Source organism: Vicugna pacos, chromosome 32, assembly GCF_048564905.1.
Source record: "Vicugna pacos chromosome 32, VicPac4, whole genome shotgun sequence".
NCBI lineage: Eukaryota > Metazoa > Chordata > Mammalia > Artiodactyla > Camelidae > Vicugna > Vicugna pacos.
The window spans coordinates 3,026,409-3,053,811 of NC_133018.1; the positions used below are offsets into that span (position 1 = coordinate 3,026,409).

Genomic DNA, 27,403 nt, shown 5'->3' on the forward strand with positions numbered 1-27,403 from the left:
CTAATTATCACCCCTCCCACAAAATGAATAAATAAAAATAATTTTTAAAAATTAAAAAAAAGAGAATTAGTGAGAAGTGCCTCACATGATGAAGGGGGCTGGCTAGGTAAGCCCTAAATCCACAGAAAGGGCAGGCTGGTAGCTGGCCTACATATAAACGTCTGTTACCACATCGTACCATGCACCACCGCTCCCCTCTTTACCACTAGGAATCGTCATTGTGCCTTTAAATCCAATCAAATTATGGAAGAATTCCAGAAAACCTAGAACCAATGCAGAGAACTCCTCCCTGAGATTCTTTTCCTCTAGAACCAGTTCCAGGACCGGAAGCTGCATCAGTCAGGGTCCAGCAGAGAAGCACAAATGGTAGGAGAGAGATTATGGGATTCATTGCAAGGAATTGCTTTACCTGATTGTGGGCGCTGGGCAGACCACCCTTAAATCCGGAGGGCAGGCCGTCAGGATGGGGTGCCTGGCACTCAGGCATGGGCTGAGGCTGCCGTCCACATGCAGAATTACTCCTTCATCCGGGGACCTCGGCTCTGCTCTGAGGGCCTTTCATGGTTGAATCAGGCCGATGCGGATTATCTAGGATAATCTCACTTGCTCAGTTAGCTGGTTATGGGCTTCAATCACATCACTAAATACCTTCACAGCCCTCCCTAGATTAGCATGTGATCGAATAACTGGGGACAGCAGCCCAGCCGAGCTGGCTCCTCCAGTTACCGTCCCCCTGCCCACAGCCGTCCGGCTCATGCACTCCCTCAGCGGTGCCCTGCCCCGTGTACCCTCAAGTTGCTGACAGTCTAAATGGAGAAGCAGACCCCCAGGACTGAAGTATCCCACCCTCCTAACTTCAAACCAGTCTTCATGGTTGGTGCCTTGGATTTTCTCTAATTGCATTTTTTAAATCCATGTAACAAAAAATTTTTTTAAAATTAAATTCACGTAGCATAAAGTTAATCATTTCAAAGTAAACAATTCCATGGATTTAGTACCTCAATGTTGTGTGATCATCATCTCTATCTCACCCCAAAACATCTTCATCACCTGCCCAGAAGGAAACCTTGCACCCATTCAGCCATCACTCCTCATTTGACCCTCCCAATCTGGGCACTTAAAAATTTTTTTTCCCAATGGAGGTACTGGGGATTGAACCCAGGACCTCGTGCATGCTAAGCACGCGCTTTATCACTGAGCTATACCCCCTCCCAATATTTTTAAATTAAAAAAAAATTTTAATTTTTAAAGTTTAACTGAGTTTATTTATTTTTAAATGGAGGTACTGGGGACTGAATCCAGGACCTCATGCATGCTAAGCATATGCTCTACCACTAAGCCATGCCCCCATCCCTCCTGGGCACTTTTAAACCAATCTGGACAGCAATGTTGTCAGGGCATCAGCAGAGAATTTGGACATGAAGAAGCCTCGTGCATGTCTGATCTGCTGTGGGCAGAGGTACCCTCCTTGGTGCGCAGGGGCTGAAGGCCGCTACTCTTTCATGATATTGGGGCTGTAGTTGGGTTTGACAGCTTCGGTGAGCTCCCGTGCATACATCTTGTATCTGCCAGTCATCTGAAAGCGGAACACAGAGTAACTTTAGAGTTTCCTGGTTTCACAACTTCCTCATTTACTCACCACCACCTGCCGCCACTAGGGGGCAGCCGTGGGACAGAAATGCATCAGGACCATCTCAGACTGTAATGCAGGGACACAACCCCCGTGTGATCTTCTGGCGCCAATTCAGGCTCTGTGGTGAGGATCACGGATGCCCAGATCACTCACATGCCCCAGCCCCTCCTGCTGGAAGACCTCTGTGCTCTGTTCACCAGAAGGGAGCTGTGGGCACCCTGAGGCAGCGGGGAGGAAGGCTGTTCTGCAGCCCAGAGAGGGGCATGGCCTGCTCTGGGTCACCAGCCAGGAGTGGAGTCGCCGGGATTCGCACTTTGGTCACCCGGCTCTGGAGGTCCGTCCACTCCCTGCGGCATCTCATGGACATGGACAGAGGCTGGGGGTGGGGCTGTAAAGCCCACCCAGGGCGCTCACGCCCAGGCATACCCTCCCTCCCCCTTTCTGAAGCCTTGACAGGAGCTGATGTCCATCACCATAGCTTGGGAAGGCTTCCACTTTCAAAAAATTACTGCTGAGGAAACAGTCTATTTATTGGTTCCAAATGCTAATTTTTGTGGAATCCTGCATTAATCTAGCTTCCCAGGAGGAGAGACAAGCCAGGAGATTCTCTTTTTTTTTGGTTTGGTTTATTTTGTTTGGGGGGGAGGTAATTAGGTTTATTTATTTACTTATTTTTTTAATGGAGGTACTGGGAATTGAACCCAGGACCTCATGAACGCTCAGCACACCCTCTCCCACGGAGCTATGCCCTCTCCTCTCCCCTATCCAGGAGACGTTCATGTGGACAATGCCTGGTCTATCTGAAGAGAACCTGGGACACAGAGGACGTGCCCAAGGACCCATCCACACGTAAATGGGGGAGTGGGGCCTGTAGCCCACATCTGGCTGGATCTGAAGCCCTGGTTCCTCCCAGACATGCTGGGCAAAGTCATTCAGTCGTGAAAATGTGACGTTCGTTTGTGTGTATGATTTGCATGTAAATGAGTGCTGAGCCGGCAGAAATACTGCCGGACATGAACACAGCAAATTCCATTTGCATCCTTGATAAGATGCTGTGCTCTGGGGGGTCCCAGGCCATGGCTGCCGGTGCCCCCTTCCAGGAGGAGGGCACTCACACTCCTGTGGTATCCCAGGAGGTCAGGTCTCCAAGGCTTGGGACCTTCGCGGTCAGCCTCTGGTTTTACAAGTGGGAGTGAGGCCAGGGCAGAAGGGGCTGGCCAGGTGCTGGCAGAGGCAGGCCTGGACTTCATTCCTCAGCCTGACCCACTTCCCTCCATTGTCAGGGCCTGGACTGTGGGGCCCGGCCACTGGCAGAGCCAGACATGCACATTTATCTTGTGATAAGTGCAAACGCCTAGAAAGGAAAAAAGCATTAGACAGGCCAATCCACTCTATTCTCTGGACAAATGAAATTGAGATTAATTTGCTCAAAGGCGCCCAGAATCTAAATCAGATGAGTGGAGCGTTTATCAAGGCCTGCCGCCTGGGCATCGTCTGACCCACTGGTTCCTCCCCCGCACACCAGGCCTGGCCCAGAGGAGGCAAGACACTGGGCTTCTGGTCAACTCAGAGGCCAGAGCAGGCGCGGTTCCCAGTGCTGACAGCAGGGTGGCCCCTCATGGAGGAGCGGAGGGGCTCAGGACCCACCTTGAAGCCCCAGATGTCATTCACCTGCCGGCAGAGGTTGAGGTCCAGCTCAGTGACCAGCAGCCCATCCCGGTTGCGGGACAGCCCAGGGGTGCGGCTGCCATCGGGGGCCGCCACGTAGCTCGAGCCGTAAAAGTAGCCAAAGTCCCGGTGAGCTGTGAAGGAGCAGAGGAAAGGCCCTGAGCTCATGCAGACCCGGGTGGACTCTGCGGAGGGGCACTTGGGACAAAGGGTCCCCACTGCCCTCCCCAGCATCTGCTCAAGGTCCCAAGGACCCCCCTGCCTCCCTCCTCAGTCCTGGAGGCCCAGCAGGTGGCTGCAAGTCACCCTCAACACCCTCACCTCTGCCCCAGAACCTTTCTAAAGGTCACCCTTGTAGAGGTGTTAGCTCCAGCATCAGCCACTGTAGCCCAAGGGAGTCGCATGGCTCTGAAGGGCTTCCTGTGTGACCTGCTTCCTGTGGTGGCCCGCGTGGTGAGCGGGAGGCCTGCCATCACTAGCCTTGCCAGCTGTGTCCTCACCCCGCCCCCAAGCCTTGGTCCCCTCACCAACAAAGTAGGGTAACAGAAGGTGTATAGAGGGCAGGTGGGCCCTGCACTGGGCCCACCTGGGGCCTGGACACAGAAGGTGCCCAGTGGGCCTCACTTCCCTGAAGGGACCCGGGGGGGAACTGGAGACCTGGGGTGGGGGGGGGTCCCCGAGGCCTCAAGTGGGGAATCGGGAGCCCTTTCAGGAAGTGCTTTTCTGGGAGATGGACCCCTCTGCCCCCTCTGCTTCCAGGGGGACTAGCCCTGAGATGGTTCAGACACCTCCTCAGTGAGGGGGTGGCCCCTCCCTCCCACATTCCTGGCCTGAGAAGTGGAGGGGGGCAGGTGGCAGATTCCTAGCAGAGGTGAGGTGGGACCTGCTCTCAGATCAAAACAAACTGTGGATTCTGGTAACCCAAGTTATCTGTACTGGGTTCAGGGCACTTGTACAGCCAGAGTGAGGGGTGTGGACAAGGACAAGGAAGGGGGCAGTGAGGTCTGCAGGGTGGATGGCTCACTCCCTATTCAGGGCACTCCCCAGGACTGCCCCACACCTCGGCCCATCTTCACCCCAGTCCCAGGGAGCAGACTCCATCCCTTCCCCATCTTCCTCTGGGGAAGGAGGCAGTCACTGCTGTCCACGCCAGGGCACAGTCAGGCTCCCACACGCCAAGTATGCAAACATGGTCTGGGGGGCAGACAGAGAAGCCCCACGGCAAGTCAGGGAACATACCTTTCTTCCCGTCCCCAGAGGTGAACTCATTCGGGAAGCGCTCCTGGGAAAGAAAACCGAGGTAAGATGCACCCATAGGGGGAGCTCCTGAGATGCTTATCAGCACCCGCCCCGGAGCAAGTGGGTTAAGAAACAGTTAAAGTGACCAGGGCCGGCCTGAACCAGACAATCAATGGGCCAGTGGGGAATCTGACCAGCAAGGGGAAGACCCAGACTTCCCCTCTGGGGAGATGATCGCCTGCTGGGAGAAGAGGAAGACGGGGCGGAGTGGCTGGGGCTGTGGGTGGTGTCTGAGGGCCACCTGCTGGAGTCACAAAGCCCAGCCCTGGGGCTGCAAAGGCAGCAAGAGGGTGTCCACACAGGTTTTCAGTATCTTCCCCGAAACCTAATGGAAACTGCATCAAGCTGGGGTGAGCTTGGCTAATTAAATCTCTGAGTTTCTTTATGTTGCCAAAAATGAGATCCACTTAGTGTGGAGATTGTGGTTATCTCTGGCTGATCAGATGCTCTGATTAGAGTTTGACATATGATTAATAAGAATGAGGAAGAGGATTGTTATGTAACAAATACACGGTGTTTGTAGTCAGACTCATGTGGTGCATGGGGTCAACAGCGGGGCGAACAGACTAGGTACTTGGTGGTGATGGGCTGAGAGCCTTTCAAAATGGTTTTGGCTAAAAACAAAAACAGACAAAGATAGGGGAAGGGCAGTCATAGCTTTCTAAGTAACGGATCAAGCCACCTCCCTGGGGGACCCTAGGACCTGGGGCCTGCAGGCAGAGAGGGGGCAGAGAGAGGAGGGGTGACACCAGGTGTCCCCACCAGGGCCACAGCGGTTCCATCTACTGTGGCTTCTGCTGGTCTGAAAAGGCACTCGGTCCCCCTCCCTGCAGGAGTCTCCCCACCACCCCACCTGAGGCCCCCCATCCCCAGGCCTCAGGGACTTACCTCCCCCACGCGATTGATGGCACAGGTGAAGCAGTGATTGGCAATGGCTGCATTTCTGGCCTCGATGGGCCACAGGGACTCGCTGTGAGAGAGGAAGAAGAGGAGCCAGGTTGCCCACTTCCCGGCCAGACTCTGTGGATGCTCGGCTCCTCGTTGCAGCCCCGGCGGCCAGCCCCGAGACTTTCTGTGCTCATGGGTGACCCCATACCCACAAACCTGTCAGTTCAGCCCACGCTCAAGCCAGAGCAGCCTTTTGGAAAGGGCCCGCTGCAGGCAGAAGCAGCCTGGGCTCAAATCCTCGCCCTGACTCAGTTTCCTTTTCTAAAACGTCTTTAGAGGGAAGGTGTGGAGACCAGACAGCCATGCTGGTGAAGCTTCTGGGCAGGAGGAGGTGTGTGGCTACTTCTCACTCCTCCCTTCTCCCTGGTGGGGTCGGGAACCTACCTTCCAGGCTGGGCAGAGCCTCACCTGGTGTGTGTGGGAGGGAGCAGGGGGGTCAAGGGCTTGTGTGCCTCCCTCCCGAGGAAGCTCTCACTGCCTGCCCCACCCCCCACCCCCCTGCTCTGCTGCCCACAAAGCCATTCTCCAGTCTTCATCCCTTCAGGCCTGAGCAAACAGAGCCAATCTTCAGTTTGAAGATTCAGGTTGGGGTTAGGGGTGGGGTAGTTCTGCACGGGCATCACCTTCCCCCAGCTGGCCCCCATTTCCCAGTGCCCTCCATTTTCCTCTTCTGAACCCCACCAGGTCTCTAAGCAGAGGCGCCCTGGTTCTCCTACTGGTCCAGGAAATCACCCAACAGGCACAGCTGAGCTGCGGGCGTTTCTCAGTCCAGCACCTGCCAAGGAGGGGACGCGGTGGGAAACTTCGCCCCAACCGGACACCCTGTCTTTTCCCAGCCCAGGAAGGAAAACGTGCCACAGAATTCAGGGGGCCTGCTCATCACTAATTGTCTCTTGTCTGAGGAACAACATCGTTAGGGTTCTGGACTGATAGACGTAATGCCCACTTAGAAACACTGAGTGACGGGGAGCGGAAAGCCCTGGAATCTTTCTTCCTGTCACTGTGCACCTGGTTTAAACCAGCGAGTAGGTGGAAGGGGTGGGTGGGTGCTTGTCACCAGCCTAATTCTCAGGAGGAGGCACGAGTCTGATTTAAAAAAATCACAGGCTTGATTGAGGGGCCTCATTTTGCTGCTTCTCCCCACCCGCCCCCCCAGCTGCTAAGTCGAGCTGACAAAACTTTTAAGAAAGGATTTTTACAGAAACACACCCGTCAATGACATTTTCAGAAATTAAACAGACGGTTGCTGAGCGAGAGCTGTAGAGCATCTTTCCTGCAGGCCTCCAGGGAGGGTGCAGTGTGCAGGACTCACACCCACAGCTGGCAAGAAAGAGGAGGCTCTCACAACGAGTGAGGGACAGGAAGGTTCCTGAGAGCCCGGGGCATGTGGGGACGGCAGAGAGCCTGGCGGGGGTACAAGGACATCGGCCTCATTTCCCCTAAAAACAACCACATCCCCTAAAAACAATCTCAGAGGGAAGGTGAAAGGCAGCAAGGGGTGGGAGGGCATGCTCCCGAGTAATGCAGATATGGCAGAAATCTCCGACCCCCACGGCCACACAGATGGTCAGGGTGACTGAGTTCATCAAAAAGCACTTTGTCTCTATTGGGTGCTTCAAATGGGGAGAACCCCAAATGAGGTCACCCTGCCAAACCATAGCATGTGCATGTGTGCGTATGTGGGGGCCTCTGATACAGGGGAGGCCAGAGATGCCAGAGAAGGGGATGGATGCTTCTGGAAGCCGATGCTCATGTGTAGCTGGTGGGGATTTGTCTGGCATCCTGCTTACAACACTCACCGACTCCAGCATTTAAGAAACTTGCCCAGAATCCCACCATCCTAGTGAGCCATCTGTTGTAATTTTTCCGCACTCCACGACCATCCTTAGCAAAGAATCCCAGAGTTCTGACCCCAGCCTGGAAACGTCTTGCTCACGTGCTTCTGTCCTGATGCTGCATCACTTCCATGATGACTTGTTTTAGTAGCTGCACCATGACCCATGGATGAGACAGGCTGGAGTCCCCTGACCCAGGCACCCCTCTCCCTCCTACCTTTCCTTGTTATAAATCACACTGCCATGAACAGCTTTACACACACAGCCTTCCCCTCCTCTCCCAGATGCCTCCTGGGGCTAAGGTTCTCAGACCGCAATGATCTGGTCGAGGATGTGAACACCAAGGGAGCTGGTAGAACATATTGCTCCCGAGAGCCCTGTTGGTGTTTCGACTGCCTGCAGAACCAGGTCCTTGGAAGATAGGAGTTGGACCACTGTTGGCTGAGGAAGGAAGATGGAGCATCTTTAATAAGCGTAACAGGCAGCTGAGGATGTGAGCTGTTGTATGCATGTCATGTTGAGGTGCTTCTGTTTGCTTAATTGGGTGCTTGGTCAGGGAGGTGGCCCTCTGAGTCCAGGCCACAGCTGTGCCCAGTGGGGCACTGGCTTCCGGTTCATCCAGGGACCACGTCGGGGAGACAGAGTGTGCTGAATGCCTTACACACAGCCAGCAGGAGGTTCTGCCCAGGCCTGTGGCTGAACGACCAGGAATCACCCTTTGTCACAACAGCCAACAGACACTGTCATAATGGCCATGCTGCCAGGAGGCCCAGGAAGAGTCTCCGAGGCGAAACCTGTGACGTGACTGACCCCTTCTGTGGGACAGTGTCCCCTGGACACAGACAAGGCCTCCACGTGCAGACAGGCTGGCGGGTCTGAGGCAGCCGAGAGGGTTGTGTTCTGCCTCAGTAACAGAACAGAATGCTGAGGGATGCCACTCTTGAGACAGGGGCACCGTGCTTTAAAGAAAAGTAAAGTAAATGTCACCTCCTGACATTTACAAGAAATTCGACTGCAAGTTCGCCGACAGCGAGCATGAGAGGGGCAGGAGTGGCCGACAGGGAGCTCAAAGCTGTCCACCAGAACTAGCCCCTGCTCCCCCCACACTGGGACTGGGATCCCCGGCCTCCAGCCCCACCCGGCAGGCCAGCAGCATGGCAGAGAGCGAGAGCCAGCACCTCTGAGCCAGGAAGGCCGCTGTGGAGGAAGTGAGCTGGGGAGACAGATCTCTGCACACAATTCCTAGAGCTCTGGTACTTGTGGATGACGCAAAACTGGAAACCACCCAACGGCTCAGGGAGGAGCAAAACAACGGAAGTGCCGTCATGCTGGGTCATCGCAGCCCGCCCACCAGGAGTCAGTGTGAGGTCGGGGCTGCCCAGGGGCTCGGGGCCACCAGTGCCCCATCCGCTGCCCTGATCGCAATTGCTCAGTCTTTTCCAGGATGAGGCTAACACCCACACATGCATTAGGTGTTATAAGAAGAACACACTTGGCAGGTAGGGAATAGCTCAGTGGTCGAGCACGTGCTTAGTTTGCATGAGGTCCTGGGTTCAATCCCCAGTCCCTCCATTTAAAAAAAGAAGAAAACACTTGTCTGGTTCAAAACAGGTTTCGGAGCCACCTGACCAATCTCTTGAGGCCCCTCTCAAGAGGAGGAGCTTTGACTCCTCATTGGCTCCTTCTGTCCCCAGTGTCTGCCCTTCACGCTCTGGACTCTGCAGACACGAGCCTTAGGAATCCCAAGTCTTCACCCCTCCACTTCCTCCAGGAGCTCAGCTGTGACAGGAGGGAGGTGACGATGGCCAGGCATCTCCTATGCTCTGGGCACTTTGGAAGGGGAGCTTTTCTGAGTCCTGACGACTCTGGGGGCAGGGATCAGTACCATCCCGTCATCACAGCAAAGGACAATGTCCTCCAGGAGAGCAGCTCTTCAGGGGGGACTGTAATGGAGACTTTTGAGTGTCTTCCTCCCGGAAAAGCAGGTTAACTATACAACATACCATCCCAGGGTTCAGGTGGGGCAGACGTCCTAGCGGCCGCACCTGCCCGCCACCACGCCCCGCAAGCCCTGCCGCCCCATGCCCCGCGTGCTGAGTGACCTGAGCGCTCCGACGGTGGCCGAGGGGTTGAAGATGATCTCAGCCCCATTGATGCTGTACATGAGCCAGTTGAGGGGGTGGTGCCGGCCGTAGCAGATGTTCACGGCGATCCTCCCGAACTGAGTCTGGAACACGGGGTGGCCCAGGTTCCCCTCCATGTAGTAAGTTGACTGAAAGACACAGGGTCATGCATGGGTGCCTCTGAGCAGTTGGGTTTCCCTTTCCTTAGACATAACAGAAGGAAAAAAAAAAAAGAAATACCACCCCTACTCCAAAAGGAACACTCCTGGTATGGCTCAACTCTTAAGTTCCAAAATTTCAATCCGCTAGAAAGAACCAAAATCCCCCAAACCCAGCCATGACAACAACAAGCCAACCCAAGGCGGAGTCACTGTGGTTTGAACATTTACCCACAATTTCTTTGGTGACACGTTAAAAAGTCCCCAACGCAACTTCCTGCTTCCAAGGATAAAGTTGGGTGAAGTTTCAATCCTGGTATAACCAGAGGTTGAGGTGTGGTCAGTGTGAACACAAGATGGTCAGTGTCCTCATCAACCGCCTGTCCCCGCAGGAGTGTCAGAGCGGAAGGAACGGCGGCTCGTCCAGAGCCGCCCTCGCCCTGCTCGGGGGGCACACCATAGCCCGGTGGGCATGTGCCTGCCCCGCTCACGAAGGCCAGTCTGAGACTAGAATCACACTTGGAAAGTGCCCTTCTCCTCAAAGCTCCCTGGGCATCCTTCCCCGGGGTCAAAGACGGCCCTGCAGGGCAGGCAGGTGAGACACGGTCCTGCCTGCCCCGCCGCTCCACCTGCCCCCTGGGGGTGCTGGTCAGCATCCCAGACAGATCTACTCCCTGCCTTCTACCTCCTCCCTTTAATTTCAAAATTCACCAGGGTCGGCCAACAACCAGGATGTGCACATGGAGTGGAAAACTGGGATACTGGTGCACTGAGACAAGGCCGTGGCCATCTGCAGGGAGCTAAAGATTAACCCCAGGGTAAACAGGTGAGGGACATGTCTTCCCGCCCCCACCTCCAGCTGTCCCCAGGGAACACTGGGTTCTTCTTTCTCCCTGGGGGACTGGAGCTAGCTCTGCACATCGTTTCTGGTCTGCCTGAGCATGGCCGGGACCCCTGCAGTCAGGGAGTGTGCCAAAGCGGGGGGGACGTCACCTCCTGAGCAACTGTACTTACTGCAGATCAAGTTCAGACATCTTAGGCACCAGATGAGTTCACTTCCCTCCTTCAAACGTCCACCTCCCTGCATCCTAACCTCCCACAAACTGGCATTAACCCATCAAAATGGCCCCCCAACTTACACCCTGACTATGGGCATGAAGCCCCAGCTCACACACCTGTGCACACACGTTCCCCGCTGTCACCCGACACGTGGACGTGGCTGGCTCAGACCCCACGAGAGCCACGGACAAGGACCTCCACCCCCATCAAGGCCTGGACAGTGATGGGCAAGGAGCTCGAAGCCTCAAAGGGGCTGCGGGAGTCACTTCACATTTGTTTGTGTGTTGTTTGTTTTAATTTATACACTGCTTACTTCAAAGAATAATTCGAGGAAGCCAAGTCAGGTTTTATTAAAAAAGGAACCACTGTCTGTGCTGAAGGTGTTTGGGGCTCACTGGGAACCCCACTGAACCCCGCCTGCCTGTGTGACACAGGGAAGGCAGGGAGGCTCCTGGCACCGCAGCCGTGCTTCTGCCAGGCTGGTGGCCTGAGGGATGGCTCACCTCGTTGAAGTCGCCCACCCTGGGGATGTGGTTCTTCCTGGTCTTCCCCAGGACGGCTCCAGAGTTGGAGATCACCACGGCCGTGTTCCACAGAACGTCCCCGTGCTCTGCGTCTCGCTCCAGGATGGGGGACACCACCACCATGTCGTGCTTCCTCGCCAGCTGCAAAGACCAACGGAGTCCCACTTTCCAATCGACTGCCCTCAGTTTTTATGCACGAACTCACTGGTCCTCCTAGACACCTAGACCTGGCTCAGAGCCATTCCTGCATCGGTGCTTCGGAGGATGAAATGCCAGCGCTGTCCCAGCGCCCAAGCTCAGCTAAGTAAGAATCACCAGCATTCTTGTGCAGAGTGTGAAAACAGTACAGCCGCTGCGGGAAACAGCCTGGCAATTCCTCAAAAGTCAAAACCAGAACGACCACATGACCCTGCGATTCCCCTTCTGGGTATATGCCCAAAGGAATTAAAAGTAGTCTTTTTTTTTTCTGCTACAAATGAGAATGAATAATTATTTATTCATTTCCTTCACCATTTACTATATGCTAGGTTTGTGCTAACAGGGGAAATGCATTCTCTATTCTTCAGCAGCCTAAACTTAACTAATTCTAGTCTAATTCAATCACTTGACGTTTCAGTTAGCCTAGGACCCCTAATGAGAGGGAACGTAGACGTTATATCAGGATTTTTGACATACTGAAATATGGGGACCTTTTTAGTGTGGAGAGGGCTGACTTTCCAATTCTAAAGGGTACACGGAGTCCAAAGACTTTCGTATTCCAACTCCGAGAGTCCTATCCCAAGAGCACAGACCCTACAATACAAATAAAATAAGAGCAAGATATGATGCCACTTCCCACAGACCTGGAGACCCAGAGGCAATAACAAAACAAAGAGAGGATGACAAGCGTTGACAAGGATGTGGAGAAACTGGAACCTTTGTAAACTGCCAGTGGGAACGTAAGTGATGCCACATTCCTTGAGGAGTTAAACACAGAGCTACCATTTGACCTGCAACCATGCACAAATGCAGGCAAGACTCTGGGAGTGAGAGTTCCCCACCCATGTTCCCAGCAGCACTGCAATGACAGCCAAAAGGTGGAACCAACCCCAACACCCATCCGTGGACGATGGGTAAACCAAGTGTGGTGTATACATGCAGTGGAGTATTATTCAGCCTTAAAAAAGGAAATCCTATAAAAAACGAGGTCCTACTGTATAGCATGGGGAACTATACTCAATACCTTGTAATAAACTATAATGGAAAAGAATCTGAAAAATTATGTGTGTGTGTGTATAACTGAATCATTTTGCTGTCCACCTGAACACTGTAAAGCAACTACAGTTCAATAAAAAAAACAAACAGGGAAATCCCTGACATGGATAACTCTGTAGACTCTGTGCCAAGTGAATTAAGCCAGTCCCAAAGGACAAACACTGCAGGAGCCCACTTATGTGAGGTCTCTAAAGTGGTCAAATTCATAGAAACAAAAAGTGGGATGCTGGTTCCCAGCGGCTGGGGGTGGAGGGAAGTTATTCCATGGGTTTCGGGTTTCGATTTACAAGATGAAACCGTCCTGGAGGTCTGCTGCCTAACAAGGTGAACGTACTTAACATGAGTGAATTGTACCCTTGAAAATAGTTAAGGTGCTAAGCTTTATACGTTTTTTTTTATTACCACAAAAAAGGAAAAAAGATCATCATACATCTCATCTATTAAAAAAAAACAAAACAAAACACAAAACCTAGAACCAATCCACATCAGACTTGTGGACACCAAATTCTCTTTGTCTCTAAGAACTTCAGCACCTGGTGACCAGGATGAGAGGCCTGAAAGACCAGAGGGGGAAGGCATGGCGGGCAGGGGGATGCTATGAGCCACATGAGGGCGGCCGTGGTCCCAGGCGCCTCAATGCAGACAGGTATCCCAGGGACCAGCTCTGATTCCCACCTTCCTCTCCTCCTCCTCCCACCCAGTTCAGGCACATCATCACCTCTTGGCTGATCCCCTTCCTCTTTTTTCACAGCACAAGAATCAACAACCTGGTGAATGAGAGGCTTTCCCCTATAGCCCGAGAGCAGACGTTCGCACGGACTACTCAGGGCTCATAGAATCACCATGATCACGACTCTGCTCAGAAAACTCCTCCATACATGAATCGATTCTGAAGTAGGGCAGGGAGAAACGACAGGGGTTCTTCTGCTCAAGTTGAGAATAAGGATAAGTTACCATTCGTAACCTCTTGGAACATCGTGGGGTTTTCGGAGGACTTCTATATTAAGAGATAGTTCATACAGCATAAAGTTCATTCTATCAAAGCGTGCCACTCGGTGGTTTTCAGTACATTCAGAGCTGCACAACCATCACCACAAACCAATGTTAGAACATTTTCATCACCTCATATGGAAACCCCGAACCGTCTCGCCACATCCCCTCTCCCCGCCCAGCCCCTGGCAACTGCTCCTCTGCTTTCTGCCTCCGTGCACTGGCCTCTCCTAGACAAGCCACATTGATGGGGTCATCTAACACCAAGTATGAGGGTTTAATAGGGAAAATGAGACAGGCCACACGGAGATGCTTTTGGAACTCAGGCAAACAGCAAGTGGGGTAGCAGAGCTCTGGGCAAGGACTGACCTTGCCCCTGGTCCCCAAGTGCCAGCTCAGCCACCTGTCAGCTGCCGCCCCTACTGTGGGGGTCACTCCCAGCCCCGCCCCACTCTCTGGGCTGCAGCTCCCTCACTCAAAAAGCCATTAAGGGCCCTTCTGGCTCTGAAACTCTATGATTTTAAGTACATGAAAAAAAAAAAAGGGAAGTAAATATTCTTATCTGGCAAAACAAGAGCCACCTGGGTGCCTTTTCCATGGAGAAGGGCCACCCACGGCAGTGTGGCCACGCTCTGTGACCCGCACACGTTCAGCTGCTAGAGCAGCAGTGACCATCCTACCTCCTGGCAGAATCTGATGGTGGGTCCGTCCTCTGCCGACTCGGCAAACTCCGTCCATGGAAGCCTCTCTCTCGTACAGAAAGCAAAAGGCATCGCTGTTGGAGAGGAGAGAGATCAGAATTATATCCAAGGAGGGGGGCTCCTCGACCTGGTGGGGGGGAGGTCCCCACAGAAGAACACAGCCCCAAGTCCCGTCCCCGGCTGTGGATGCCAGGCAGGCTCTGCCCTTTGAAACTTCAAGGTAAAATGAGGACGAGACCAGATGCCCTTCCTACAGTCTTAAAGGCAGTCACAGCAGAAGTCGGAACAGACCCTTGCACACCCATGTTCACAGCCGCGTGGTTCACAGCAGCCAAAAGATGGAAAGGACCCAGCTGTCCACTGATGGATGAACAGATAAACAAAATCTGATGGAACATTATTCAGCCTTAAAAAAGAAGGAAACCCTGACACTTGCCAAGATATGGGTGAACCTTTAAGACGTGATGCTCAGTGAAAGAAGCCAATCACAAGAGGACAATTGTTGTGTGATTTGACTTGCAGGGGGAACCAAGGACAGGCAAATTCATAGAGGCAGAAAGTAGGAGGGTGGGGGCCAGAGGCTGAGGGAGGGGAGAACAAGGAGCTGTTGTTTCATGGAGACAGAGTGTCAGTTTGGGAAGATGGAAAAGTTCTGGAGGTGGATGGTGGTGGTGGTTACACCCGACGTGAATGTACTTGATGCTACAGAACCATACCCTTAAAAACGGCTAAAATGGTCTGTTTTACGTTATATCTATTTTACCACAATTAAAATAATACATATATATGTTAAAATTTTTTTGCAAAGGGTACAGCCAGAAACCGTTCCCAACCAGCAGATCCTGAGCTGCTGGCTAATCTACAGGTTGGTAAGAGCAGGGCCAAGGCTCCTTGGGTAAAGTGTCAGAGGGCCACTGGGACCCTCGCACCTCACCATAGGAATGCTCCTCCTCCCAGGGACCAAGACACTTCTTCAGAAACAAGAAAAGCCATTCATTTAATGACCCTCATCAGAAGTTTGGGAACCACTAAATGTGCCGAGCACTTCCCAGGGATAAAAGCATTATTTCTGTGATCTCTGGCTAGATGCCACCAGGGGCAACTCACTGGTTTTTGCTTGCTTGCTTTTTGTGTGTTTTCTTGGGGGGTGGGGGGAGTGGTAAATAGGTTTATTTATTTATTTGTTTATTTTAATGGAGGTACTGGGATTGAGCCCAGGACCTCGTGCATGCTGAGCACATGCTCTACCACTGAGCTGTACCTGCCCCCTTTCCTTGCTTCCCCCCCCCCCAAATAGCAGGTACATATACACGTAGCAACAATTCAGAGAGCCTTACACAACCCCCCCAGGCTCTCAGTGGTGGTCCTTTGTGGGGGTGGAGGGGACTGAAGGGGGGGGCACCAGGGGCCTCCAGCTGAGTGTGTTCCATTTGCTCTGCAGCTTCAGTCACACTCTCACATCCTCCAGTCCAATGGTGGGAGCTGGGATCTCACTGGGATTAAATAAGTGTTTCCCGTATCACCAATGAGGGGGAGCACCTGGCACATGGTCACAGCCCTTTCTGGATTCATTCTCCAGGCAATCTTCTCCCCTTTGCCCACTTCCTGCCAGGCTGTTTGTCTTTTTCTTCTTGATCTGGAGCCCTGAATTCCTTGTTTGGACCAATTCTGTATACAGCTGGTCCTCCACAGGTTCCCCCAACCGTGGGTGGAAAATATTTGAAAAAAAAATTCCACAAAGTTCCAAAAAGCAGAACTTGAATTTGCCACACACAGGCAACTATTTACTTGGCATTCATACCATACTAGGTATTACAGGTGACTTACAGATGATTTAAAGATTTAAAGTTAGTGTGGGAAGGGATAAATTTGGAAGTTCGAGATTTGCAAATGTTAACCACTATATATAAAAATAGATAAAAAAACAAATTTATTCTGTACAGCATGGGGAATTACATTCAATATCTTGTAATAACCTCTAATAAAAAAGAATATGAAAACGAATATATGTATATATATGAACGACTGGGACATTGTGCTGTACACCAGAAATTGACACATTGTAACTGACTGTACTTCAATTAAAAAGATTTTTTAAATAAAAAATAAAATAAAATGCATTAAGATATACAGGAGGATATGCACAGATTATATGCAAATACTTCACCATTTTCTATGAGGGACTTGAGCCTCTCCGGAGTCTGGTATCTGCAGGGGTCCTGGAACCAATCCCCGTGGACTCAGAGGGACAACTGTTCTCTCTAGATCTTTCTCCTCCCAGTAACCAAGTCCATTACTTTCAGGGGGATCAGCCTAAGGGATGTTTCCAGACACCTGCTACTGTTCCCATCGCCCTGAAACTGACCAACCTGCAGGGCAGGTCTGTGGGAAGCTGTGCGATGTGGCTGGTGAGGATGCAACTGGTCGCCATATGGGCGTGTGACCTCTTTTACCATGACTGTAACCAACCTTTCCCCAGCATGGGCCATGCGCCCAGCACAGCTTGTCCCTGATCCCCCTGCAAAGTCGGTGTGACTCTCCTCACTCCTCAGAGGAGGAAGAGAAGCATCCGCCTCCCAATTCCTTCCAGTCCCAGAAGCCCAGTGCTGCAGCGGTACCACCACCATCTCAGCTGTGGTGGCCATAGGGGCAGCTAAGTGGGCAGCAGGCTCTGCCAGCTACAGTCTCGGGGGCCTTGGCATTGAGCTCAAGCCTCCCCAGGCTCCTTTGGCAAAGAGGATGAGCTATTTTAAGGAAGTCAACAAGAAAGCTGTTGATAACAACAAACAAAAAAAAGATCCTTAATGACCATTCACTCTCAGCTTTTAGAGCATTAGGAGAGACTCAAATGCCCCGAGAGAATAAAACCTCCCTTTCCGATTTCATTTTCATGTTGCTAAGCGCTCCAAATTTCTCCATTTTCATTTTAATGGCTTCTTTTCCTGTTTTCACAACCACTATATTGTAAACAAACTTTCAAAAGAAGCAGGTGGAAGGGAGGTTGGGGGAGGCTGGCTACAAAGTTCCAACTTTCGTTCTAGTGGTTGAGACCATTTTTTAGAACTCATTTCAACACCTGTGGAGCAAAACCCTCCCTGTTGAACTTTGAACTACAAAGTTCAAATTCGAGGAGAAGGGGGTTCCCCATTCTCTGAACCAGCCCTCAGAGAGTTGGGCTTCACACTGAGACCCAGCTCTGCCCTCAGAAGCTGCCAGCCTGGACAAGGAGCTGATCCTTGACCTGGTGTGGCTGTGAGACACCAAAAAGTGCTCAGTTCTGTGCAGGGGAGTCCAAAGGGCCCCCCAAAGGAGAGGGTATCTGTACTAGGCCCTGATGGATGAGTGGGAGTTTTCCAGATGCTAGAAAGGGAAGAAGTTGGTTAAACCATCCAATAAGTATTTTTTTAGTGTCTGCCATGTACCAGCAATTATTCAAGCCACTAAAGACAAAATGAGGGTAGAGGAAAGAATAAACACTATGTGGTCCAACCAAACAATGGAATACTACGCAGCCATAAAAAGGGAGGGCATTCTGACACGTGCAGCCAGATAGACCTTGAAAACATTACTGTCAGTGAAGCAAGTCAGACACAAAAGACCAAATCCTGCAGGATTCTACTTACATGAGGTACAAAAGTAGGGGCAGAAGTAGTCAAATCAGAGAGACAGACAGTAGAATAGAGGTTATCAGGGGTGAGAGAGGAAGGGGAGGTCCCTGTGAGATGAGGACAGAGTTTTGGGTGAGAGGTGATGAAGAAGTCTGGGTACAGATAGTGGTGATGGTCACACAACTTCGCACATGTATTTAATGTTGCTGAATTGTATGCTTACCAACAGCGATAAATAGTACACATATTTTACAATTAAAAATTTTTAACGTTAAAAAAATAGGGATGGGGATTGGGATGGGAAAAATAAACAACATCCAGGCACTGGCCACGTGGAGCTTATAGTCTAATGGAAGAGGTAGACAAGTTCAAAGTGTCACACAAGAGTGGCCGGACACATGTAACAATGAACTCCTGGGTACAGGTGGCAGGCTGGATGCACACCTGTGTTCTTTCCTGAAATCCCACGAAATGGCACTAAAGGCACTCCTGGGTTTCTGGTGTTGTGGACCAAAGACCTTTCAATGAATGAGAAAAGAAAGGAGATTTTAAGAAATCAGACAGTAGACATTCTTGGTGACAGGGACATGTCAGCACTGTTTGGAGGTGGCAGGGAAAGCACCCTGGGACGGACTTACTCCATGCTTCCTGGAAACAGATGATGTTGACTCCACATGTGGCAGCCACCTCTGTGATGGCCTCGATGCGTCTGTGAAGGGCAGTGACCTGGCAATTTCAAAAGCGAGGATTAGAACCCATTTCGTTCTAGTGGTTGAGACCACTTTTTAGAACTCATTTCAACACCTGTGGAGCAAAACCCTCCCTGTCCCAGCCAGCTGCAAGAGGATCAGGAGGGAGGGAGCAGCGTGGGAGCAGGAGGAGTGTGTCCTCAAAGTCTCTGTGTCCTCAACATGGCTTCTGGCTCCCAGAAGACATTCCGAGAAATGTCTGTTCAAATAAAGACCAGAGGAACCAGGCTGAAGACCCAGAGAGACCAGCGCTTCACGATGCTCCGTCTCCCCCGAGGGACTGTGCACCAGAGCTCCAGTGGTGTTTGCTGGGGGCCCGACAGCATACTTCAAGGTGCTGGGGTGGGGGGCGGGGAGAGCTGAGGACAGCATTCCTGCCCCTGATGGCCTGACAAGCTGGGATGGTCAAGGAGACATACTCCCAACCGACTAATGCAGAGGCAAAAAGTAACCTAACAAAAGCGAAGGGACAACCAACGTGAAGATGAGGCAGAGCCCGACCTGGAATCCAGCGGACCTTTGGTTTCTTGAGGATCCCTAAGAATTCTCAAGCATGCTGAATTCTGAGAAAACCTGTGCAGAGAGGGAGGGCCTTGAGAGTCTGAGCAGCTGGAGGAGTGTGGTGAAAAGTATGTATGGTGGTGTCAAGTTTCTTCAGGGAAATGCAGGATGCGGTCACGTTTATAGTAACTGCAAGGTCACAAGCGAATGCCTGTGTATTCCACAACCCTGCAGACACCGTTGTCTGGCAGATGCTTGGGGAGAGTGAGTCCCTGGCTTAGGGCTTAGGATCGAGGCAGAGGAAACACATGGGACAGACGGGTGCTGACTGGCGTGTGCTGGCTGGAGCCCGAGAGACAGAGCTCCACAGAGAGCACGTGAGCCGGCCGAAAGGGCATCCTTCCAACTGCTCAGCGGGACCTGAGCTCATACACAGGAGAGGGAGGTGGGGAGGTGGGGTGAACAGTGAGGAGTGAGAGGAAGGGTAGGAGCCCGGAGGGAAGAAGACAAAGGACAGGCTGGAGGGCAGGGGGCAGCCGGGGCAGAAGCACTTGGGTGACCCCTCGACGTGCCTGGGGGCCTGGAGTAAGCAGCCGGTAGGGGACTGTGCTCGTGTTCAAAACACTGAGCGGGCCACCGCCCATTTATGTATTTATGGTCAAAAGAGGCCAAACCTGTTTCACCACAGGGGTGTCGGTGGGGAGGGGGGTCCTGTTCTGAACTAGCCCCACGCGCACGATCCGGGGCCGCCTCTGCTGCTCCTCAGCGGCCTCAAAGCCATAGCCCCGCAGCTCAAAGTCCCCTTTGGAGGCAGCTTCGAAAGCCCCACTGGGCAGGTGGAGCTCCCTAAATGGGCAGGAAAGAAGAGGGGAGATTTGCAACAGGTCTGCTGCATTTAAGAGTCCCCCCCACACACCTAGAGTCCTTCAGCCAGTGGAGAGGAGGGGGCATCCTGGCAGGAAGGCACACAAAGCAGGAAGCAGTCCACATTGGGGAGGCTGGGGATGGGCCAGGAGGAGGGAGGATCTGGCTGGTGGAGAGCGGACCCAGCCTGATAGTCACTGTCACCTGGGAGACCTGAGTGGGGAGGGGGACGTGGTCAGGTCTGGCAGGGGGGCAGCGGGGAAGGGGTGGCAGGGAAACTAGTTGTGAGAGTTGCTGAAATCACAGTGAGGGGGGGTGTGGAATGAAAGTCTCAGCAGTCAGCTCAGGAGAGAGGGAATGGATTCCCCAAAACATCTGTGCACCGCTGAGCCTGGGGCCTGGTTGTGTGCTGAGAAGGAGGGTAAGAGCCGGCTGGGTGGAGAGGCCAGGACTGACAGGTGGACAGAGGGTCCTGTGGCCACTGCCATTAAGGATTTTGAGTCTCTGGTGACCCCCACCACCCTGTCCTGCTGCTCCTGCCAGGGGAGGGGGCAGCTGCATGCCTGGTGCTGGGTGGGCCTGGCGGGGCCCCGGTGTCCAGACCAAAGGCCAAAAGGCTCATCTTGCTTTGTTGTTTATTAACAAAAGCAAGTGGATTATTTATAAAAACCTCCCACTAACGTGACCATGGACCAAATGGCAAACTTCTGACATGTGGTCTGTGCCAACCCAGAGGTGAAATCTGCAAGGAGGACAGGATGTGGCCCCAGCCAGGAAGGCCTCACCATCTAGGGCCATGATGGTTATGAAATACCCAGAGAATGCATCAAAAAATAACCTGACAGCCATTATCTAATAATATTTCTCTCCTACTTTAAATCACTTTCTTAAAGATGTCTCTTTCAAAATCACAGCCCTGTCAGCCCAAGCCCCCTGCCACCGCCCCCTGCCAGGCGGTTTCCTGGTGATGGCCCTGACAGCTCTGAGCTGGGTTCCGCCCCTGACAATCAGCCTGCTTTTCAACTAGGCAGGGTTCCGTGAGCCTCAGCAGGTTAGAAATAGCAGCAGAGCCCACACCACACCTTCCGCTGCCTCAGAGGCTGTCCCGCCTGCAGGAGGAAGCTCACCCTCCCCAGGACAAATCACCTGGTGGGCAGGTTGGGGAGGAGGGCTCTGTCTGCCTCCCCTTAGGCCGGGCTGCCCTTGGGAGTGGCCTGGCGAGCCCGGTGCTCCGCCTGCAGCCTCCCCCAGGAAGGCCTCAGGTGGAAGGGCTCTTGTCTCAGGTTCACAAGTCCAGCTGGAACCATCACCTGGAAGGGGTCCTTCAGCCTCCAGCCATCTCTCCCCATCCACTGCCTATAGCTGTCTGCTTGCCCCATCTTTCCACCATCAACCATCAGCCAGCTATTCCACGATGCACAACCTCCCTGCCTCTGTTCCCACCCCTACCCGCCAGCTCCCTGTGGGCACTCTTCTCCTAGGCTGCAGCCAAGCAGGCCAGGCTGCCCCACCTGCCTTCTGGGCTCCACCTCTCCTCAGCACTCCCCCCACCCCACTGTCTGGCCACCACCTTTAGGTTTCCCCCTCCTCCCGTTCTCCTGGCTTTCCATCACCAAACCCTGCCCCACTTCATCCTGGAGAACTCAGCCGGCCCTCAAGCCCCACCCCTAACCATGTGCTGTGCCCCACAAAGGCTCTGCTCAGGGATGCTGGGCACCGGCCAGCCACAGCCCAGGAGGGGCGGGGACAAGCAAATGAGCTGCAACCTCACACGGCGAGGGGAGGGGGCTCCGTGCTGTCCCCAACCCTCCCCTGGTCCCTATAGCTGCCTCTCTACCTCTTTGCCCCTTATCCTGGTACTAAGCCCCCAACCCTGGTGGCCTCACCTCCAACTTCAAGGAGAGGAGTCCATCATTTCCTGTCCAGGCCCCAACACACCCTCCGGCCCTGCCCCCAGCTCCCCGCCTCTTTCATGGGGTCAAAGCAGACCTCACCCAAGGGAGCCCAGCCCTGGCTTCCCTGGCAGCCTCTCGCTCCTGGAACTTCTCTTTCCCTTCTAATGGCTCTTTACCATCAGCGTTTTAAATAATTAAACCGGAGCTTTGTTACAAAAGAAACACGTGATCACGGGGGAAAAAAATCTAACAGTGGAGAAGGCATCAAATGTAAAATGAGTTCCCCTCCACCCACCCCAAGCCCAGTTCAGAACCTCAGACGTGACCCCCTTAACAATGTTAAGTCTTTCCAATATTTTTCTACACGTGTGTGCGTTACACAGGCAAAGGCGTCCTTCTGCATGTGAGGCTCTTCCATTCACGAGCCTTTTTCACTTAACAACATGCACACCTTGGACATCTCTCCCCATCTCCTGCAGACCTTCCGCATCCATCATGATAGCTGCTTGAGTCTCTCCCATTAAAATACTAGGAAAAAAAGAAAGAAGGGGTGTGTGCTCTACATAGGCCCCTCTTGTTCCAGAATCATGAGCCTTCTGGTTGCTAAAGCCAGTGGCCTCCCTGCTGTCCTCATCCTTCAGACCTTCCTGAGGTCTGTCCCTGTCCCACTCAGCATCCTCCCCACTGGCCCTAGGGGTCATCCATCCCTGCATCTTACCTCTGGAGTCTCCCACAAAATCTCCACCTCCTCTGCCCCTTTTAACACTGGGTTCCCTAGACTGCTACTCTGCACCCACTCCGCCACCTGGAGTGACCACCTCTAGGGCAATCCCAAGCCCAGCCTCCCCCCCGACCCTGACGCCCACCTCTGTAGTGAGCTGAATTGTGCCCCTCACCAAAGATACGTCCATGTCCTAATGCCCAGAACCTATGGATGGGACCTTATTTGGAAAAAGAATCTTTGCTGATGTAATTAAGGATCTCAAGATAAGATCTTCCTGGATTATCCGGGTGACCCCTAAATCCACTAATGGGTATTCTTATGAGACGTCCAGAGGAGAGACGCGGGGGAAAAAAGACCACGTGAAGACAGAGGCAGAGATTGGAGTGATGATGTGACAAGCCAAGGGACCAGAAGCCACCAGAAACTAGGAAAGGCACAGAAGGATTCTCCCCCAGAACCTTTGGAAGGCTGTGGCCCTGCCGACACCTTGATTGTGTACTTCTGGTCTTCAGAACCATGAGAATAAATTTCTTTTTGCTTAAGCCGCCCAGTGTGTGGTAATTTGTTACAGACCCCCAGCTCCACTCATCAGCCCTCCCCAAAGCTGCTCCTCACCAAGTGAACGCACTAGCCCGAAGCCAGCACCACCCTCGCCTCCTCCACCAGTCTAGTTATCCAGACTTCTGGAACCTTCTTCCTCTCTACCCACAGGCACTCTGTCTGTCTTAGGCTTCCTCATCTTTCATCTGGCCTTGACAAATTTTCTGAAGGCTCCATTACCATCAGGACAAATCCCACTTTCTCAGCATCCACCCCAACCATTCCTGCCTCTGCTCTTGGACAATGCCCCCAGCACTCTAGACCCATGGCTCCCAAATGGGCATGTCCCCTGGTGTCTACCTTGGCCCGGAGTACCTGAGCCCTCCCTGTCCCCAAACCAACTCCTCCATCTCCTTCAGGCTGCAGCTCAAGCTGGCGCCCCTGGGAAGCCTTCCTGACCTGCCCCCAAGCCTGTTCATGTAAAGTCTCTCCAGCTCTTCTTGCGTCCTCTCGTGACATAGGACAAACCATCAAAAGACAAAAAGCACCTCGAGGGCAGGAACCACGGCTAACTCATCCTTGTACTCCTCGTGCCCAAGACAAAAATAAACACTCAGTAAATGTGTGTCGAATGAATAAATGCTTCTTGGTTCTGGCTGTTTTAAAATCGAGAGTCGATGTTCTCTGGGGATTTCATCTGTCTGGCACAGGCAAAGGCCCATTTAGCTCATTCACTTAGCAAACAGTTACTAAGCATCGTCTTTGTGTTGGGCACAGCAAGTAGTTGGGAGAGAAGCTGGTCTCATGTGGAGTGCAGGGGGAGACCAGAGGAGGGGCTGAGATCCACCCGGCCTTTGTAGAGGCGGCCACGTTCCAGGTCAGGGGTCAGGAGTGGACGGGAGAAGTTTTTAAGTGACAAATTCAGTATCTTCACTTTGCAATCTCTTCAGAGCCAAATCGCACCCAGTCACAAGGACTGAGCAACAGAAAGGTTTATACCCTAGAGGTAAAGCCTGGAAGGGCTCAGTGTTGCATGGAAGAGAACAAAGAAAAGAGAACAGGAAGGAGAATGGAAAAGGGGAACCGCTTACCTGGTTATTGTGAACCAAGCCCCAGGAAGAGGCCTGGTGCTCACTGATTATCGGACCACCCATTCCAATCCCTCCCCACTCAGGAACGATCCAAATGTGCACACAAAGTCCTTCACATGGCAGTCCTCGCCCTGAACTTTAGAATGGGTTCCAGCCAGTTGCCCTACGTGGGAAATTTATTTCTCTTTTCTAAGACTCTCCCCGACACCCACGAGCTCTGTCTGTCTTTCCCCAGGAGAATATGCCCATCTCACTCTTAAACCAACCCATTCCCTGAGACACCCCTTGCTTTAAGACACCTTCTTTGAGAGCCTCAACTCTAAGAGGTTTTCCTCCAAGATGAGCCTTTGCAGATGGAAAGCAGTAATCCAAAATGCGTGCACTGGAGGGGCCTTCAAGGTCATCCAGTCCCGGGACCCCTCTTTGGGTATGAAGGGCCCTTTTTGACAAGGTTCCATACCACGTCCACCCGGAAAGGCAGCTGTTCTACTTCTACCATCAACTAGCTGTGAAAACACCTGTGACTCTAAGGCCTGGCCTCCCTGCAGTAACTCCACATCCGCAGGTGGCTGGGAACCCCTGGTCCAATCAATACTCTCGAGTTTCAAGTTCCTGCCTCTGGGTCACTGCCACAAGGTCAGGAGCACACAGTCCAGGCGGACTGGGGGAGTCCGCAAATGAGCCAGAAAGTGGATGGACATTTAATCAGGAGCTTCATGGGGTCACAGTTTGGATTTCATTCTAAGGGCTGTGGGAATCCTTTATAGAGTTTTAAGCAAAGGAGCAACAAGATAGGATTTCTGTTTTCTGGTTGCTTTGAGGACAGGGAATTGAAGAGAAACAAGAGTGGAAGGGCAAGTGTCTTCCAGCTCTGCTGACCTAGCGTCCAGCAGTGCGCTGCCCTCAGAACAGCCTACGAGGCACACAACTGGCTGGGAGGGAAAAACATGTACGCCAGGCATAGTAACCAACTCTCGTGACTTGCCAGCTGAAAAAGTTCCTTCGCCAACCCGATTCAGAGGCCTCTACCTGCAAGGATACACCAGAGGCTGGGACACTGCAGGAAGGGGGTGCTGGGACTGGACAATGGACCTGCTGGGAGCTCTGGCTGAAGGTACAGACCCAGACAGACACCCAGGGGACAGACCTGGTCTCGGGAAGAAGCTGGTCACTGGAGGCTGGGACAGAGAAAGCACAAAGAGTTAAAACCGTCCTTTTCCTCCGAGCAGCTGGGGCAAGTAGGTTATAAAGGTCATTCCAGGTTGTGCAATCTGAGGTCACAGAGCCATCACATCTAGACCTCCCAGGGTCTCTGCTCGCCCACTCAGGTCTTCGCCCCTGCCCCCAAGGAGCCCTTCAGATCCTGAAACACTCTGCCTGGTCCCCCGGACCCACACCTGCTGGCCCCATGGCCCCCCCTCTCCAATCTCCGGACCCCCACACCTGGTCTCCTTGCCATAGAGAATACGTTTGACCTCCCGCAGGTCTGCGAGTGGCAGGTTCTTCTCCAAGCACTGCTCCAGCGACTCCCATTCCGCCCCGGCCATGGCTGGAGTCCGCAGGTGCCGATGTCCAGACCCACACAGCCTGCCTGCCCTTTGTCCCCGCGAGGAGGAGGCGGCGGAAGAGGCGGTGGCCAGGGCCGTGCACGCGCCCTCCCCTCTGCTCCGGGTGCAGTGGGCCCTTCGAGGCCTTGCTTGGGGACGCACCCCCTCCTCGCACCTCCTCCGCGCGCAGCCAATCAGCGCTCCCGAGCCTCGCGGGTGGCCCCGCCCCCGCCCTTCACGCCTCCTTTGGCACGCGCCGGCCACGCCCCCTCTTTCGCCTCAGAAGCTGTAGCTCCCGCCTGAACGCTGCAGTCAGAGGTCCTCACGCAGGTCCCGGTGCCGGGCGCGCTTGCCCCTCGCCCTCCTCGCCTCAGGCTCCCGCCCCGAGCGTCAGGACCTAGGGCGCCTATGGGCGGCGAGGACGCGGCCGGTGGAGGCTGCAGCGGGTCTGAGGTGAACGCACTGTCGGACCGTCGCGGGGCCTTCCTCGGGACCGCGGAGGTAGGTACGGAACCAGCCGTGTCCTGAGGGCCGGAGCCGCACCACTGCCTTCCAGGCCCGGTTTCTAGAACCCATTCCTTGGGTGGGGGGGCCGGGTCGCGCGCCCCAATTCCGCGACCCTCACGCCGTCGTGGGGTTGATGCCGCTGCGCCGTCTGCGGGTAGGTGGGGTGGGCTTGGGGCTGTCGGCTCCCGGGAGCCCTCGGGGCCCGCCTGCGAGCTGGGGCAGTGAGACCCGCCCCCGACGGCACAGCCGGGCTCAGCTCCTTGCACACCCTGTGACCCCAGAGATCGGGCCGCCGTCGCCGCCTTGCAGGGGTGTTTGAAGGTGAGACAAGCGCGGAGGAAGCTGAAAGTGGGCGCCGTGGGGCCGGGTGCCTCAAGTGGCTCGCATGCGCCGCTGGCCGCTGGCCGCTGGCCGCCGGCTTGGGTCATCGTTCTGAGGAGCGTTTCCTGGTGTCCGAGGAGCAAACTGTGAGGAACGGCAACCTCTGCGGCCCCCTGTGCTTGGGCGCTGGGCGAGGGCGGTGCCTGGACACCGAGACCCAGCTCGCTTATCTGAGACTTACTGCAGAGACAAACCTGGAAATACAGCAGATTTAAATAGTGCGGTGTGAGGAAGCTGTGGGATACAGGATGCCTTGGGCCTGGGGAAGGGTGGTTTCTGGCCCGGAAAGGGAGGTTGTCTATAAGTCTCAGAGGAGCGGCCGCATCGCGGCCTGCAGATGCTCCGGAGGGGCTGGGAGCCCCGCTCCTCGGGCCTGCTCTTGCCTCGTGTGCGGTGTTGCCTACTGTAGGCACCGGCCTCACTGCTCGCTCATTTGCCCAGCCTTTGGGAGTCATCCCCATCTCCTCCATGTTCTTTGTTTCCCGGTCCCCCTACAATCAACTTCTGTTAAATTTATCTCCTGATTTTTGTTAAAATCCTTCCCTCTCCCACCTCATGCCTGTAATCATGTCATCTCTTGCTTGAATTGCTGCTAGTCTTCTAACTTAGCTCTCTACCTCCGATGTCTGTCCTTGGTTGTCCTTGGAAGACTAATATCTTAACATCCTTTGTACCCCCTCATTCAGTATCTCCCTACCTAGGACATATCTTCTGTTTTGTGGGCTCTCACTCATCCTCCGAGATGCAGCTTAGATAGCACCTCCTCTGTAAAGTCTTCACCGTTTGCTCCAGGAGAAGTTGGAC

General features: G+C 53.5%; 1 protein-coding gene across 2 annotated transcripts; it reads right to left on the bottom strand.

Moving 5' to 3' along the window:
• Positions 1-1,262: 1,262 nt before the first annotated feature.
• UPB1 (beta-ureidopropionase 1) lies at positions 1,263-25,821 on the bottom strand. 2 transcript variants are annotated; one of them, XM_006213282.4, is made up of 10 exons: positions 25,608-25,821; positions 19,725-19,896; positions 18,439-18,526; positions 14,172-14,266; positions 11,227-11,388; positions 9,486-9,655; positions 5,489-5,570; positions 4,541-4,583; positions 3,281-3,435; positions 1,263-1,576 (listed from the first exon to the last, which is right to left on the bottom strand). In XM_006213282.4, the coding sequence occupies exons 1-10, from the start codon at positions 25,709-25,711 to the stop codon at positions 1,493-1,495; spliced, it is 1,155 nt and encodes a 384-aa protein (XP_006213344.1). In that variant the 5' UTR covers positions 25,712-25,821; the 3' UTR covers positions 1,263-1,492. The 2 variants fall into 2 exon arrangements, with proteins under 2 accessions (XP_006213344.1, XP_072809063.1); XM_072952962.1 differs by having other exon boundaries at positions 3,305-3,435; positions 25,608-25,775.
• Between the last annotated feature and the right edge of the window lie 1,582 nt (positions 25,822-27,403).